Raw genomic sequence first — 18479 nt, 5'->3', positions numbered from 1 at the left:
GTTCTTGTGAAATGTTTTGACCCCCCTTTAACCCTAAAAGTCATCTGGGGCCTCATGTACAAAGTGCAGCGCACAAAAAACGTTTGTACGCCACTTTCTACGCTCACGGTTCAAAAAGTGATTTGAACGTGGAAAGTCACACACACATCAAGTCTGGCGTACACACATTTCTGAGGTTTTGTCCGTTGGCGACACTCACTGGTGATGCAGTGAAGTTCAGAATATGAGGAAATGTGACGTCACCAATAAGTTCACGACCACGTGAAGGAGACGACAGTCCCCACATCACCAGATAAGTTACACATGAGTGGAACTGCAACAATCTCACAATCAACCAGATGAAAAACATTTTTTTAACCTTTATTCTACCAGGTTAGTCCCATTGAGATCGAGGATCTCTTTTTCAAGGGATACCTGGCCAAAATGGCAGCTTTAGAAGTTACAGACAAAACAACAAATCAACAACAACAGAAATAGAAGGACAATGCAAAATACATCACAAAACAGTGCCAGTTAATAAGTTACAATACTTAAGGACAGTGACAAGTACCAAAAGAGTAATTTAAAAATGCATTTGTAAGAGCTTTAAAATCAGACAATGACACTAAAGCAGGGGTGGCCAATCCTGGTCCTCGAGAGCCCCTATCCTGCATGTTTTAGATGTCTCCCTGCTTCCTCACACCTGATTCTAATTACTCGTCATCATTAGCTTGTCATAAAGGTCTGGGCAGTTCTGTTGTTGAAACAGCTACTTTTATCACGGTGTGCTTAAGCAGGGAAACATCTAAAACATGCTGGATAGGGGCTCTCGAGGACCAGGATTGGGCACCCCTGCACTAAAGTGTTTAGCTTCAGGTCTTTTTGGAGGCTATTCCAAGTAAGTGGAGCAGAACAGCTGAAGGCTTTCTTCCCTAAATTGGTCCTTGCACTTGATATGGACAGCAGGATAGCATCATTTGATCTAAGGCTATAACTACTGATGGCTTTCAAATTGATCAGAGAACAAATGTAAAATGGAAGTTTACCTAATATAGCTTTGTATATGAACAAGTACCAATGACTAAGCCTCCGCCATGTCAGTGAAGGTAAGCCAGCCTTGGAGTACAGAATGCAATGATGGGTTAGAGGTTTACACTTTGTAACAAATCTCAGTGCACTATGATACACATTGTCTAACATATGCAAGAACTGGGCAGGAACATTCATATACAATAGATTTTCCAGAATGTTAGCCAGAACCGATAGTTTTGAAATAGGCCTGTAATTATAAAGGTAGGAGCACAATGGTGGAACCTGTCAATCACAATGGCAGCCTTGGTTCTGTTAGAGGAACCTGCTGATGCAGGATCAGGACTGAGTCTTCAGGGACCACGTAGATCTGCTGGTCCAGGATCTGGACCATCAGCTGGTTTAGGTACCAAGAGGATCCTTCTGGATCTCTGCCCTGAACTGGACCAGCTGCTCCGGTTCAGACCAACATGATGCTTTCAGCGGGAGATGCTGACAGGTCGGACATCTCTCAGTCGCCATGACGACCGTATGGGACGACTACTCGAGATAAAATCCTGGGGCCTCATTATAAATAAAAGTGCGTAGGATTCATACTAAAAGTGTATGTGCGCACAAAAAAATCCTGATTTATAAAACCGTGTGCACGCACAACCTGCTCGCAATGTTCTCTTTATAAATCATAGTCCACCTGGCAGGTTGCGCAGGTGAATTTGCCTAATATCCCACCCTTTACACGCCCACTTTCTACCATGAATGGTCAATGCAAAGACTGTTTTTGCATATGAATGAGTCTGCTGATCATGTGCAGCGCCTGCCTGCAGCCTGTTTCCTACACTGCTGTGCGTCAGGATGAATGAGATGTGTTGAGCCACCGTGCCACTAAATTTGTCTCAAGCAGTGCCAGCGCATCCATTGTGCAGCATTACGCACGGCTGTCACCACGCAATTTATATTCTTACTCAGCAATTAGACTGATTGTTACACACCTTGTCATGATAAATAATCAATCTGGTGCTATTCGCCACTCCATACCATTTGAAGATGGAAGTATGATATATGAACGTAGTACCTACTGCAAATACAGGCGTAATGGCTCATTTACGGAACACATAGATCTATAACACTGCCGGCTTGGGTGTACATGGATCTATAAGTCTGATATGTGATGACATTAAGAGTATGAATCTGGCTTCATTTCACCACCTCACTGTCTGCGTCGCCAGTTCCCCATATCTTCAAAATGTTTGTGCGCTAGGATCAAAGTTTGCGTAGATACGCACATTTTCCCTTTAAGTTTTTTTTTATAAATCCCAACCTTTGTGTAGAAGGTGGCGTGCGCATCTTTGAAGCTCTGTTTTGTGCGGACGCAAGCTTTATAAATGAGGCCTCAGATCCTTAAAATATCCCATAACTGTTTGAACAGACAAATGTTAAAACAAAATTTAGAGCAAAGAGCCAGTTCTCTAAAGTTGTCTTTTTAAAATAAAACTAACATGTCACTGAAAAGTTGGTTGGTATGAAGTGATGTCACTCAGCAATGAATAAAGTTGTTATTGAAGGTTTAGGCGACTTTCAGAGTCTGATATCGAGTCGGCTGCAGGTGCTGCAGGACTCCAGAAAGCGTTTCTCCGGTTATGGAGGCCGGGACCGAGACCGGTTTCTCCTCCTGCGGATGCAACACTCCGAGTTGTGTTTATGGGAAGCGTTAGTGCATCATTAAACTCTCCTTTTCTTGTTTGTATTTTAAGAACCGACACCAGAACCTAAGTTTGTGGACGAAAAACGGCTCCTCGTTCTGCTTTATTGTCACACGTATTATAACAGTGATTAAGCCCAATGTACACGTGTACAGTCTTACACATTGTGGATGTCTGCGATCACCTCTCATAAGTATAACAATGTGAACAACATAAACTTATATTTAGAACATGAAGCATCACAATCTGATTCATCGGCTGCAGAAGTCGTTCCAACGTGATTATCAAGGTACAAACGTGAGAAATAAAGAGCAAAGTCGCTGTTTGAAACGAAACATAAAAAAAAAAAAATCTATGAAAAATGTTTCATATATTTGAACATTTTACAAATATGAGCTGATAAAGATCAAATTTACTGTCTGACACAAATAGAGAAAATCAGATGGTCATAATTCAGTGTTACTTTGCTGAAACTCACTCTCATTGCTCTATAAATGTGTTTCCATGACAGTTTTACTCCTCCTCCTCACAGAAATCAGGAGCCCCCCCCCAGCTGGAGCTGTCAATCAAACGTGGCAGCTGACGTGCTCCAGATCTGCACATGTGCAGTTGTGTCCCAGCGTCCATTATCACCCCGCCCCCCTGTCCTCCAGGACACCTCAAAACTGTAAAAACAAGTACCGAAAATCTCCAAACATTTTAGAACTCAGTAATAAAGTGAGCACTTTGAAGTATTTCAAACTCGTATTTTAGTTTGTGGCATTTCCTTAAAATAAATGCTAGCCGATTCATTAGTTATGTTCTCGTTGGTTCTTGAGAGTTTGTTGCTATGAATACTCGGGAGTGTGTGTGTTAACGTAATGCCAAGAGGGAAAGACATCAGCAGTACTCTCAGAAGAGTATGGATCTGGACAGGTTTCCACCCGAACCATTTCCTGACTGCTTCGGTCTCACTGCCTCTCCAAACAGGGTCGTATGGCTGCCCCCCCTCAGCCCGCAGACATTTATAGATGTTGGTCTGTCAGCCGGGGTGCTGCGTTGTTCTATTTCTGACCTCATCAGCGTGCCCCCTCCCCCTCAGCGGCCCGAGCCCCGGTCTGGGAGTGTTTGTGTGACAGCAGGACTTTCATTTAGGCCTCGCAGGATTTCAGCCGTCTGGATCTCTGAGACATTTCCAAGGGTTTTCTGATCTGATCTGCACCATCAGCGGTAAGGACGTCTGCTGGGGTTACATTTATGGACGATTTTGGCACCGCGCGGCGGTACAGGTGGGGGTGGTGAATATAACCAGCTCAGAGGAGCACTGATTTTTAGGCAGCTCATTTTTATTCCTCTAGTATGTTTCTGGCTCCTGAGTCATCGTGGCACCTGTATTTGTTCTTTAAAGCACATGATTGACAGTTTAACAGAGCTCAGACTCTCATCTGGATCATTAAAACTAACTCTAACCCTGCTGGACGACAGCTGACCTTATTTAGAGGTTTCCGATCATTTGGTACCAGTGAGCAGGTCTCTGAGTAGTTTACAGAGCCCTTCCCGGTACCGGTCTGTGGCCTTCTGTCGGCCCAGAGCCCTGGTTGGGTTAGTTGAGACTCCTGGAGTGAAACGTGAGCCGTGAACAAATAAACAAGAATGAAAGGACGTGTGTGAAGGCTTTGGTTAGGAACTGGTTTCAGTGGTCGGTTTGTGGAAGAGTTCAGGCGTTGGACCTGGAAACTAATCTGAACAGATCACATAATTTCTCTGCCTGTAAATCTTTGTAAAGACTTTGACGTCTCGTATCAGTTGTGTGGAGTCACAGCTTCATCTTGAGGGGATTCGTCATAGTCATCTTCGACTTCATCCAAGCTCAAACAAGGTGCTTGAAAGGTTGTTCCAGTCTTTTTTCTTCCAAACAGTTGACTGATATCAAGAGAACATTTCAAACAAAGTTAGTGGCTTAAATCTGTCCGGAAACTTCTGTTCTGGTGTGCGACCCGGTTGGTCAGCCATCCGTCATAACCTCCTCAGTACCAAGAATTAGGCTTGAACTTCCAGCTTGAAGCAAATGTGTAGTAGGGGTGTAACAATATATCGTGCCAAGAAATTTCGCGATACAAAAACGTCACGAAACGTGTCGTGGAGGTGACAAAGTGTATTGCGATATTGGGTTATTAATATTAATCTATTGTGTTGACTAGTAATGCGCATCTTACCGCGGCCGTGACCGCACCTCGACCTGCGGACCAAAATCTTACTCCACTCATAAGAAACTAGTCCCGTTTTGAGGTCTGAACCTTTACTTATGTAAGTCTGGTGTACAGTTAAGCCTTACCTTATTAAATTAAACCTTTTTGGGGTCGTGAGTAGGATAAACACGGGGACAACTTCTGCTGAGCTCCAGTGTACTTTAATGTCCCTCAACAGTGTAGGATTTTAGAGCATCAACACAGCACCTAGTGCTGTATCACTCCGCCCAATCTAAAACATATTAACAACTACAGATAAACTGACTAGTGTCATTATAGTCCCTGATTTACATCAGAATATAAAGAATATATTTATAAAATAATGAACCCTGAATTACCAAAATAACCTTAACAAAAATAAATCTCCTCTTACACTTATAAGGTGAGCATGAATCAATCTTTTTTATGATGTAAAATTGTATGTATTTATTTACTTTTATTTATTTATTTAATTTTAGTTGTTAAATTTCTGGAAAAGAAAAAAGTCAAATCATACATGAGAGAAACTATTCAGTTTGTGGCAAAATATTTTTACTTGTATGAAACTGAAGATGCATAATGCAAACCTGACATTTACTTTTAGTTCAGTTTGTGGAAAATGGTCGGCCTGGCTTTCTCTTTAAAACTTAAACAGTTATAAAGCCTTACAAACTGTAACAATAGAGCAAACGTACAGCATTGTTTTGTATTTTGTGTCTTTCAAATAAAAGACAATTTTTTCCAGTCATATGTTCCTCATTCAAGGTTGTTAAAAAATACTGCTATAATATCGTATCGTTATCGTGACCTCAATATCGTGTATCGTACCGTATCGTGAGATTAGTGTATCGTTACACCCCTAATGTGTAGTGATGAAAGTTACAGTTCCTCTACAGACCACCAGGGTCTGGATCTAGATCTTTAATGTTACTCCCCTTCTCCCTTCCCCTTAGGAGATCTTTCACCTCCTACCAGGCCATTGCCTTAAATAAGAATGTATTCTTAGCAATTCTTGCCTGGTAAAATAAAGGTTTACTACTTACTAGACCTGTTGTTCCTCTGTTGTACATGTGTGGCCTTTTGATTGAGATCCGTTACAGCCAATGACTAAATGTCTTCATTTTTTGCTAGGAAGCATTTATCACTGTATTAATTTCTGAGCTGGGAAGAAAGACCTGACAGAAGATAATCATTCATATCCTAAAGAAAATGTGTTCTGTTGTGTTCTTAGTTTTACTAACCATGTGACAGACCATGTGACTGGTTGTGGGTTGGTCTGGAAGGATCCAAGGGTGAAATCTTTGCCAACTATAGATTGGATAAATGCCAATGAAATGACATTTGAAACCCAAGGTCCTGTTTCAGATGTTTGCTGGCAGCTACACTATGCTGGATCATATCAGGACCCATTCAAGTACCGGTCTGCTGGATCATATCAGGACCCGTTCAAGTACAGGTCTGCTGGAACCTGCAGTCACTCAGTCAGAAGCTAGCGGGTTGATGCAGTTACTTAGCCCGACCACACCAGGTTGTACCCGGGTAGCAGCAGGCCGAGTGAGTGCTGGTCTCACCAGAGCTCTGCTGCTTTCAGATATAATTCCGGTAGTGACACTTGAAATGAGGGTGTTTGGACAGATTTGATCCAAATGACTAAAGTTATATCAATTAGGTTCATCAATTAGTTTAGCATAGCTAAGCTAAGTCAGCCGCTAACATAAGGAACTGATTGACAGAACCACCTTCTGTCAAGCGTGTTCATTCTGCCGGCCGCGTGTCCGGCCCGGACCGGGTGGCCGGGGATTGCCTGGGTCGCGGTCCACCGCCGCAGGATCCCTGGCTGCTTCTTCCCGCGCCGTGGGGGCCCCTCCCGCGGGCCCCCTCGGCCGCCGCCGGGGGGGGGGGGCCTCGCAGGCGGTGGGTTGCCTCCCTCCTGCTTCTCCCCTCTGTGGGGTTGCTGGTGGCCTGGGTTCCGGGCTCTTCCGTGTCGGCCTCTGGTCTCGCGGGTGGCGGGGTTGCTCCCCCCCCCTCCCCCCACTATAGATACACTTCAGGTGGAGCTTTGTTTGGTTTATTACACACACACACACACACACACACACACACACACACACACACACACACACACACACACACACACACACACACACACACACACATATAGCCACTTAGTCACATGCATATACACAAACATACACAGCCACACAGGCATATACATACGCACACACACACGCGCACACACACACGCATGATCATATACACACACACACACACACACACACACACACATAGACATACACACTGGCTCGTTCACCTGCATGCTGGCTCTCTAGTTTTTGGGTTTAGGTAGCGGTAGCGATAGCTTAGCTCAGACTGCGATCAGATTTCAAGATTTAGGTCGATTGCTGTTGTTGTTTTGGTTGGCTCCGTGCCGGTTTCGTGCTTTGTTTGTGGTTTTTTGTTGCAGATTTCCAGTGCTTGACGGGTGTTTCCGTGTGTTCCTGCTTCCTGGATTGGCAGTGGATGTCGTCACCCCCCGCCCCCCCCCCCCCCAAAAAAAAAAAAAAAATCACTGGGTTTGTATGTGTATATTTATGTATGTGTACGCATATGTATGCGTATATATATGTATATATATTAAATATAGTAATAATGCACATATATATACTTTTGGTTTCTACCGTCATGGTATCAATCATTAATATGTGTGCAGACAAGGGAGAAAAAAAAAAAAAAAAAAAAGCGTGTTCATTCTGTCCATTATGGACAGAATGCAGAAAAGGAGGTTTCAAAAGCACAAGCACTCTTCAGATAAAGGTATTAATGACATCACGTGAGGGGGTGGTGGGTCCACAATCTGTGGGTTCTACACCTGTTGACTGCAAGGGTTGGTTGACGTTTCTCTCCAGAGTTGTGAATGTTTGGTGACTTTATTGTTTTCATATGTGGAGCTCTTTAATTGTGAAGTAGTAAGTGAAGTAGATTGAACTCGATGTAGGAGAAAGATTTCTAGAAGGTACAGATGTCTGGGGAGACAGTGTGGAGCTGAAACTCCAACAACGTTCTTCACTTCTACTTTCCTCTCTTCTGTCAGGTCACATCTCTACACTCGTTCCTCCACCAGCTGATCGTCAGTGTGATTTCCCCCCAAACATAACCACCACAACGCCTCCCTCACCCCCCTCCCCCACAACCACCACGACCCACTGAACAACCATGGCGCTGTCGTCACGCTTAAAACTGTGGGAGCAGAAGGGAGGTGCAGATCTACTGCATGCTACCTACATTAACTCACTCACAGACAATCTGTGTGTGTGTGTGTGTGTGTGTGTGTGTTTGTGTGTGTGTGGCACTGACTGCATGCTGCATTTGCATCCTCTGTTCTCACTCTGATTCATGATGTCACCGTCTGGAGTCCCTGCTGTGGTTGATCTGTTAGTCATCCTTCATGTTCACCAGCCAGCCTACCGTTGCTTCCATAACGGTCCAAATACGACCATTTATAACTAAGACAATGCATGAATAAACTCACAAGCCACCACCATGAATAGTAACTGAAAAGCATCTACAGGTGTGTGTCTCAATTCTGACCAAGTCTGACCAGGTGTGATGAAGTCTGACTAGGTGTGGCCAGCTGTGACCAGATGTTAAAAGGTTTAGTGATCCACAGCAGCAGAGAAGGAATGGGTCTAAACTCTGACCTTCATAACCAGATGTTTCACTCACATCCAAAATAAATTATGTTATTTGTTGTTTATGTTTTGTATAACCTTTGAATATGTCTGAATAACATCTGTATTTAGGGTCTAGATGTTCAATAACATCTGGCCTATCAAGTGGGCGTGTCCCAGTCAGCTTCCAGGTCTGTTTGTTCCACCCATTTATAACATCACGCCCCACAATATGTGGTTAAAAAAAAACAATCAGGGATGAGCAGGCGTCAAGTATTTGTCCAACATGTTTTTGAGCGGACATCATTACCAACTTTATTTTACTGCTCATATACAACATTTTCTTGCCCAGCTTGGACCTCAGGTGGAAGTTATTGAATTTACCTTAAATAACTTATTTTCAGTTTGACAATTAATGAGTTTGACAAGATTCAAACAAACTCACCTCACCTCTGTGGAAAACTCCAGGGATTATTTCTTAATTTTAAAATTTCATTTAGTAAATTTATAATTGTTTTAGTCAGTAATTGAACTAATATCACCCTAAAAAGACTCAAATATTGGCTGTGAGCTTCATTTACAAGAATTATTTCCTTTTTTATTCATGTTTTATTTCTTTTGGTTTTTAGTATTTTAATATTTTACTTCAATAATTTATCTGTTGTTTGCTGTTTAATTTTTTTTACATTTTTATATGTTTTGATTTTCTGTATAGTCCTTCCTTGTCATAAAACAAAGCAGTACCATGTCTGACCACGGGGGGGCAGCATACCAGAAGAAAGTTTGCATGTCAGCTCCAGACCTAAGACACAACAAAGGGAACCTCTCGCAGGGGTGTCAGACTCATTTTCATTTTGGACCACATGAAGATCATGAATGACCTCAAATGGCCGGTTGTGGGAGTATTTAAGATCGCTGCAGGATGGAGAGCGGCTGCTTTGATTAGACAATTATGGCTTTTAATCTCTAGAGGGCCACATAAACAGTTATGGCGGGCCAGATTTGGCCCGCAGGCCTTGAGTTTGACACATGTGCTCTAGAGGGACAAAGTGGTATTACAACACTGCTGGACTCTCATTGCCGGCCCCCACCGCCCCCCATTGGTCCCCACTCACTAACACAGGATCGTCAGGGGCTCCTCTGTCAACGTAGTAGATGTGTGCACCTCCCTGTGGTCAGAAGTGGTGACTTCTCAGTCCTTTTTGTGCTGTTTCTGCTTGTTTGAGTGGCTTCTTTATTTCTTGCCTTCGTTAAAACAGCTTTTCTAATCAAAACAACCATATATATATATATATGGTTCAAACACAAATATGTGTTTGAAAATTTGCTCTTGTTTTAAAACTTTTCTCTGACATAAGTGTGTCCTCTGGCATCTCTGTTTGGACCCAACGATATCCCACAATGACTTCCTATCTCATTTCATGGAACGTTGCAACAACAGATAAAACAGGAGAACAAGCCAGTGCCTGCAGCCGTCCCTCCGCCGCCGCCGCTGTCGACTCTGCCAGGCGGCTTCCTCAAACAACTGGTCAGAGATTCAGAGAAGGAGACCAAAAATAAGGAGCCAGAGGTCAAAGAGGAGAAACCGGTGAGTCCTTCATGTCCAGATCAGGCCCACACGGAAATAATTCACTGTACTTATACGGCGCCAAGTCTTTAAAAAGCCTCTCAGGGTGTTTACAGAGGAAATAAGCAAGCTCATATTAGCTAAGGCGTAATTAACTGATATGTGGACATCCCTGGTCTTTTGAGGTTAATTAGTGGCAGTTAAAAATTAAGCATCTGTTAAAGGGAAAGTTAGTTTTTTTACAACCTGGACCTTATTTCTGGCATTTTTTATGGTTGTATACTCACCCAGAGGTGTTTGGTGTCATTTGGAGTCCTTCGGAAGATATTAGGAGTTTTTTGCGAGCCGCTTCTCCATATAACGGTAGCGGATGGGGCACGGCCGGACACAGACGATGCAGCGTCTAAATAACACATGATTGCCGCGAAACTCTTCATTTCTTTTATGAATCACTAGATCTGCTTCCAGGACCTGTTGTAACATTGTGGCGCTGTCTGTGTATTAAATAAATCCGTTTGTAAACAAGACCTCTGAACTCATGACGTCATCTCTGTGCGCGCGTCCCAGACACAGCTCTGTGTACAGCTGGAGTTCGCTACTGTTAGTTTACTGTTAGTTATTTGAAACATGTCTGAATATTTGTCAAATTCTGAGGTTGTGGACGACGACTTTGAATATGATGTACGTCCTTACCGTTTTGAGCCAGAGTATACGGCTGAAGAGCTCACTGAACGGAGGACAGAGTGCGTGCACAGAGATGACGTCATGAGTTCAGAGGTCTTGTTTACAAACGGATTTATTTAATCCTCAAAGTCCTGAATCATGCCACTGGACGTCCTCTTCTTGGTTCTTGAAGTTCAGACTGACCGGAGCTCAAAGTTCCCCTCCTGGTCTGGGTTCCTGGTCACGTTTAAGTTGAACCATGATCAACTGGCTTAACTGAAGCTGGAAAAGATCTCAGCTACACATTAAAAAAAACAGTTTAGACAAAGATTTCAAATGTGACAGCTACCCATGCTAGGGTCTCCCAAGGCAAACTGGGGGATGGGCCAGACTAAAGGCTGAGTTATGGTTCTGCGTCAAAACGACGCCGTGCCTACGGCGTAAGGTAAGCGTCGACGCGTACCCTACGCCGACGCATACCTCCCAAAAATTGTAACTACGCGTTGAGGCGACGCAGACCAAACGCAGACGGAGAGGGCAGTAATTGGTTCGCTTGGTAGCAACGCATTTCCGGTTTCCGGTTTGAAGCAGTCTTGAACTTTCAGCGCTCTTTTCTTCGTGTATGTGTGATTTTTTTTTTGTTTTGTTTTTTTGCACAATAGTTGTCCTTATCTCTTTCATTCACTGTGACCGGAAAAGTCGGATAAATCGAAATGGAGTGACGGAGAAGTTTGAAGGGTTCACGACGGCGTCACGGTGACGGCGTAGGCACGGTGTCGATTTGATGCAGAACCATAATTCAGCCTTAAGTGATGGGTTACCCATGACCAGGGGCCTCATGTACAAAGAGTGCGTGAATTTCAACATGAATCCGTGTGTGGAGTTCAGATGTTCAAAACTGTGCGTACGCCCAAATCCAGTTTCTTAGAAACATCACAATCAACGTGGAATTGAGTGTATAGTATATGCAAGGCCACAACACTCCTCCCTCAAGTAGATCCATTTGAATATGATAATGAGAATAAATATCCATTAAAAACCGCTCATCCTAAACAAACAAATTTTAAAAAACATCGGCCGTGAGCTGGATACACTCCTGTCAGAAGTTGAGGCTGGAAAAATAATTTATTTGGGGTCATTTTTTCCAATTTAAGTCTTATTATGTTCGTACGGGTTTGTGAATGTCAATATTTAGCGTTAGTTCATCATTACACTCTCCTTTTCTTGTTTGTATTTTAAGAACAGACACCATAATTTAAGTTGGTGGGACGAAAAACAGCTCCAAGTTCCGCATTATTGTCACAGATAACAGATTAAGCCCAATGTACACGTGTATTAAGTCTTATACATTGTGGATGTCTGCGATCACCTCTGTCATAAGTATAATAATGTGAACAACATAAACTTATATTGAAAACATGAAGCATCACGATCTGATTCCTCCGCTGAAGAAATAAAGACAAGTTGTTCTAACAGGATCATCGAGGTGCAAATGTGAGAAATAAAGAACAAAGTCGCTGTAACTCGGAGTGTTGCAGCCGCAGGAGGACAGACCGGTCTCGGTCCCGGACTCCATCACCGGAGAAACATTTTCTATAGTCCTGCAGCCAACTCGATATCAGACTCTGAAAGTTGCCTAAACATTCAATAAAAACCTTATTTATATATTGCTGAGTCACATCAGTTCGTACCAACCGACCTTTCACTGACATGTTAGTTTTATTTTAGAAGACAACAATAGAGAACCGGTTCTTCGCTGCAAATTGTGTTTTAATGTTGGTCATTTCAGACACAGTCATGGGATATTTTAGGATCTGGATTTTATCTCGAGTAGTCGTCCCATACGGTCGTCATGGCGACTGAGAGATGTCTGAACTGTCAGCAGCTCCAGCTGAAAGCATCATGTTGGTCTGAACCGGAGCAGCTGGTCCAGTTTAGGGCAGAGATCCAGAAGGATCCTCTTGGTGACATAAATCAGCTGATGATCCAGATCCTGGACCAGCAGGTCTACGTGGTCCCTGAAGACTTGCTCCCGATCCTGCATCAGCAGGTTCCTCTAACAGAACCAAGGCTGCCGTTGTGATTGACAGGTTCCATCGCTGTGCTCCTACCTTTATATGTTCATGTGGTTGATTGTGAGATTGTTGCAGTTCCACTTGTGTGTAACTTACCAGGTGATGTGGGGACTGTCGTGTCCAGGAAAAAACAAGAGGAGACCGCACACTTTTGCTCCCCAGTGCAGATTTATTTAGCACAACAAACGTAACGTTTCGAGTGCATTTTGCTCTTCTTCAGACTCTTCTTCAGAAGGGACTGTCGTGTCCTTCATGTGTGGTTTGATCTTATTGTTGATCACGTTTCCTCATATTCTGGACTTCACTGCATCACCAGTGAGTGTCGCCAACGGACAAAACCTCAGATAAGTGCGTACGCCAGACATGATGTGTACGTTAGGGACCGCATCTTTCCACGTTCAAGTCACTTTTTGAACATCCGACCGTGAGCGTAGAAAGTGGCGTACGCACGTTTTTTGTGCGCCGCACTCTTTGTACATGAGGCCCCAGATGAGGGACACTTAGGACTACACCTCTGGGAAGGACTCCTCTGAGACCACCTGGTGACTGAGTCTCCACGTGTAGGCCTCAATCTGGCAAAGCCCAAACAAATGAGATGAGTAGCAGGTAAAGGCATGGACCTTGGCATCCTGGAAGTTGGGAATTATGTCATCTCAGGTTGTGTTTTTCTGATACTAAGATACCATTAGATTATTTTATGTTCTTTCACAAAGAAAAACCTGAAAGATGGACCACTAACCTGTGCTCATGGCTGTACTGCGGAAGTTGTACTGATATTGTCATGCTAATTCTCATTTGCTTCTGCAGCCAAGTAAACTGAACGACAACCTTGTGCAGCAGTTTCTCCTCCCGGATCAGACTCCCCCGATCCTGGAGGCAGAGATGTCTCTGCGGGCTGAACAACTGCTCAACAGCAGCAAACAGAACAGATCGGTCTCGGCCCAGTCAGACGGCAGGTCCTCGCCTCGCTGCATCCTGACTCCTGAATCTGACCAGAATCCAGAAACCAGGAAGAACCGAACACCAGAACCCCAAAAGGTAAAACAACTGCAGGAGAAAAATCCAGAAACGAATAGCACGAAGATGCTGCAGGTCGAGAAGAAGAAGAAGAAGAAGGAGGAGGAGGTGACGGAGCAGGTGGGGCCGCTGGAGAAGAAGAAGAAGGAGGAGGTGTTGGAGCAGAGACAGGAGCCAGAGGGGAGGCAGGCTGACGCGATGATAACAACAGATGAGAGGAGGGAGGTACGTTAAGAGTCTTTTATTTCAATTATTGGAGAATTAAAAACACTGAACCAGCTGGACTGTTCTTCCTTGTAGATGAGGTCACAGACTGTAAAAGAAGAACTGGACATGATATCATCCATGTTTCTGAAGTCTGTGTTTACTTTTACTGCTTTTCACCATGTTGTAAATGGGCAGAACAAACAGACCTAGAAACCATATAGAACTTGCCCACCTTCTGTCAATCACAATAAGTTACTTCAACTTTGCTGGATTAGCTCATGCTAACTTATGATGCTAATTAATATTAACTTACTGTCATTCTAGTCAAACCTGTCCAAACGTCCTCATGCCAAGTGTTGCTAATGAAACATCTGAAACCAGGACTAGTAGAACAGAAACCAAGACTAGTAAAGCTTATCCAGACCTGCGGTTTTTCTATTGACCATTAAGGTCTGGATCCAGACCTGGAGTTCCTCTATTGACCACTAAAGTGAGATATCTCTTCAGCAGTTCTTGTTTCAAATGTCTTTTCGGTGTCTACATCACAAACAAAGACGTTTTGACGGATTTGATCAGAATGAATCAGTTAGCATCTGGGTTAGCATGAGCTAAGCTAAGATAGCAACTTGTTGTACCTGAGCTAAGGTGGACGTGTCCACCTATTTGCTCATTTTTGGGTTGACTGGGGTAGGCGTCAACAATAGTGCCAACAATAGATTTTCCAGATGAGCTTGAGGTTGTTACCTGGACAAGTTTCAACGAGTCTCCGTCATTTGTGTAACCCCAGGAGACGAGTGCCTGAGTCATGCTCATGTGCAACCTCTCTAAAGCTCATGCAGGGCAGCTAAACATATTCTGTCAGCTCCTTCCTGTTTTCAGGGATCGCCATTGGAGTTTTATTTCAAACAACCTTCCTGACACAACCGTCCTACCATGTTTGGGGTAGTGGGTGTAACCTGGGATCAACCTGTCACCTCCAGGTGGGGGGCAGCCGATTCTGTCCGTCACTACACAGCGTCCCCATTTTCAGGCTCTTGAAGAGTCAAGAAAAAGAAGTCCAGTTATTCATTCTGATATTTTACAAACAGAAAAAACATCCTAAGGATCCTAAGCAACCCAACACAGGAAAGGTTCCTTGAACTTTGTTGTTGTGCTCTGCAGCAGCAGTGAACAACGAGGGCCTGGGTTTGTATGTGTATATATATGTATGTGTATGCGTATGTGTGCATATTAATGAGATAAATATATTAACAATGCACATATATATGCCTTAGGTTCTTACCAGCATGGTATTAGTAAAAAAAAAGTAAAAAAAAAAGAAAAAAAAAAACAAAACAAAAAAAAACAACGAGGGCCTCACATGTTTGGTTGTCTGTGTTTCAGGTGAGGGATGTGTGGTACGAAGCTGGAACTGTGTGGTACGTCCAGCAGGACGGTTTCACCCGCGGTGAGCTCTGAAAACATGAACACCATCAAACACATCCTACATGCTGCTGCTCTTCTGTCTGAGATGTTTATGCAGACAAATAGGACCAATTCAACGTCCAAATATTTTCATGTCCTAAAGACAACTGGTCCTTAGGGAGCAATTTCAGACTCATATGGAGACCAAAAAGCAAGGAGCCTCATATCCGTCATCTGGATGAGGGTTACATTGGCCCCACCCTGAGTCAGGCCTGGGGGAGAGCGTTTGAATCAGCCCCCGGCTGGGCTCAGCCCGAGCAAATGACAAGGGTTGGCCCTCCTGAGAGCTCACCACTGAAGAATTGAATCATCCAGCTTCATGGACGTAGCCTCTGCTCAGATTAGTTGTCATACTGATTATTATTTGTTAATCTGAACACAATCTGCGTTAATTTGTCGCCTGTCGCCAAAATAACACGTTCCACATTAGTTACAGCTGCATTATTTATGCAGACAGCATCCACTCATCCATCCGTCCATCTGCTGACTGAACTAATCTCATAACACCCTGACAGTCCCATCTGGTCCTGATTTCCTGACCTCTGGTCCTGGTCTTTAATATCACAGATCAGAGAATCACTAAATGTAGATCTAAACATTCGAACAATCAGACTTGAAGAGTCTGATCTTTGAGGTCCTGCATGTTTTGGATGTGTCCTAGCTCCAACATCTGACTCGTCACCAGGATCTGGTGATGATCCGTTCATTTGAAACAGCTCTATTGGAGCTTGGAAACATCTGGAACACGCAGGACAGCAGACCTCAAGCACCAGACTTGAAGAACCCTGATCTAAACTGTCTGTGTGTCTGATGGAGCTCCACCCTTGCCCTCCACAGCCACTCAGCTGAAGCCGGACGAAGGCACGCCGGAGCTCCCAGACGGCCGAGTGAGGGTCCGTCTGGAGATGGACGGGACACTGCACGACGTCACCCAGTACGAAGTGGAGAAGGTACATCAGCTCTGCTGGATTCAGGTTCTGACGTTAAATGAGGGGAGCTGAGACGAGCTCTTTGGTCAGCATGTCCCATGTCCCTCTGCTTCATAGTGTAACCCTGCAGAGCTGGACCTGTGTGAGGACCTGAGCGAACTCCAAAGTGTGAACGAATGTGGAGTTCTGCAGACGCTGACCAGCCGGGCCAAAGCCAACATGGCGCTGACGCACGCCGGACCGAACCTGGTCAACTTCTGGCCCCCGTTGGAGAGCCACAGCAAGGTCATATCAGCACACCATCGGTTATTGTCATAAAAACGTTTCATGCCACATTTTGCCATTGTCACCTGTTACAGATGTTTTTGTTGTTCTTGTTTGATCCAGAAGTGTTCAAGGTCCGTCTTTGCTCCAGCTGACTTCATGCTTTGCGTGACGCTTTAATGGTCAGGAGACAGATGTGTCGGACTTTACTGAGCTCCAACCTGCTTCCTACAAACTAGATTGGAAATTAAGTAGTAGACTGAAAAATGATCTGAACATCTGAGAAGATGACAACTCTTTTGTGGAGTTAAATCAACCCTAGTTATGAGATGTAATGAGAATAAACGTTTGTTAAAGGAGCTTGAGGCTCCTTTTAAGAAATGAGACTGTCTAGCGCCACCCTTCACCACGACGGCCGTTGGGGGAACTGCAGCCAACAGTGAAGCCGGCACGGGAGAACGGGGAGAACGTGCATGCAGCGTCATGTGACGTCACATCCGCAGGACAGCATGGGAAATTCGGGACCGAATTGCAGCACATTTTGCAGCAACAGCCTGTTCAAGGCAAAGGAGAGATACACTAGAGGACTCATTCTTTTGGGTTTGGAACGCTTCATCTGACATTATTACTACAAAACTTAAAATGTATACGGATTTTTTTCATAAATCCTGCCACAATCCGGCCTCAAGCTCCTTTAAGGGCCAAAACCAAAACGAACCAGTTCATAAAGAAGACTGTATCGACGTCTGGGATTGATTCGTACAGACCTACAATGATCTCGGTCCTATTTATATGTCTGGAGGACCCGACCCTCCATCACTGATGTCCAGTGACATTTTTCAGTCATTACAGGTTTCATGTAGTTAAATCAGTCTTTGCATCCCTCCACCAGCTTCTTGTCTGCCTGCTAAATGATTTTCAGTTGACTTTTAAAGTTTTAAATGAACAGATGCCTCCCTATTTATCAGTCTTCTGCAAGACCTCTTCAACCTGCAGCTGCTTCCAGATGTTTCTATAATTGGATTTGACTTTGAGCATCTCCAGACTTTTTTCATTTCTGTGTTTTATTCCTGTCTTGTTCCTCTTGTTTCTTTCAGACACCGAAGTCACGGCGAGGACAGTCTGCATGGGATGCCCCCCCCGCCCTGGTGGCACTCGTCAGACGGGTTTACGTGTCCATGGTCGGCAGCCGGAGGGACCAGAGTGTGTGTGCGCTGGGACGCACCGGGACGGGGAAGACAGCGGCATGCCAGGCTTTCACACTTGCGCTCCTTAAACAAGCTGGAGCAACCGGATTGAACATCAGCGGTGAGGACCATCTGGAAATTGATGCTTTTATTTGTTTCTAGAGACAATACAAGTTTGAACGCTGGACGGATGAAGAAAATAAAAAGATCAAAAGCACACAAACATTCCCAATGTACCGATCAAGCAGTTCTGATCGTGGTATTTACTCTTCCGCTTTTTAAGCTTTTAAAAACATTTTTTGACATATCTATGACTATGTTAACAATAAATCTGTAAGCATGTTGGAGCAGCTGGTGGAGCTTTCTGAAGCCCAAGTAATGTCAAGAATCAGATCCCAAATCCAGTTGGGTTGAAGAGGAGACGCTGAGGACCTGGAGCAGGAGTGACACGGACAGAACTAAACTATTTGGGCTCTTGGTGCTCATGAGGATGGATGATATGAGATATGGATGAGCTGGGAGA

General features: G+C 44.1%; 1 protein-coding gene across 4 annotated transcripts in view; it reads left to right on the top strand.

Annotated features, from left to right (window-relative positions):
* Positions 1 to 3797: 3797 nt before the first annotated feature.
* The window catches only part of LOC133455152 (unconventional myosin-XVIIIb-like), a 61836-nt gene continuing 47154 nt past the window's right edge, over positions 3798 to 18479 (top strand). For 2 of the 4 annotated variants that reach the window (XM_061734047.1, XM_061734046.1), the window contains exons 1-8: positions 3812 to 3917; positions 8007 to 8167; positions 10025 to 10171; positions 13696 to 14130; positions 15496 to 15559; positions 16414 to 16526; positions 16623 to 16790; positions 17867 to 18077. In XM_061734047.1, the coding sequence (XP_061590031.1) occupies positions 8129 to 8167; positions 10025 to 10171; positions 13696 to 14130; positions 15496 to 15559; positions 16414 to 16526; positions 16623 to 16790; positions 17867 to 18077 (1177 nt within the window). In that variant the 5' untranslated portion in view covers positions 3812 to 3917; positions 8007 to 8128. Of the gene's footprint in view, positions 3918 to 8006; positions 8172 to 10024; positions 10172 to 13695; positions 14131 to 15495; positions 15560 to 16413; positions 16527 to 16622; positions 16791 to 17866; positions 18078 to 18479 lie in introns of all 4 variants that reach the window. The other 2 variants (XM_061734049.1, XM_061734048.1) reach the window with 2 other exon arrangements.

The sequence above is a fragment of the Cololabis saira genome, chromosome 11 (genome assembly GCF_033807715.1).
Source record: "Cololabis saira isolate AMF1-May2022 chromosome 11, fColSai1.1, whole genome shotgun sequence".
NCBI lineage: Eukaryota > Metazoa > Chordata > Actinopteri > Beloniformes > Belonidae > Cololabis > Cololabis saira.
The sequence above is the reverse complement of the archived record's forward strand: the minus strand, read 5'-3'. Positions and strand labels throughout refer to the sequence as shown.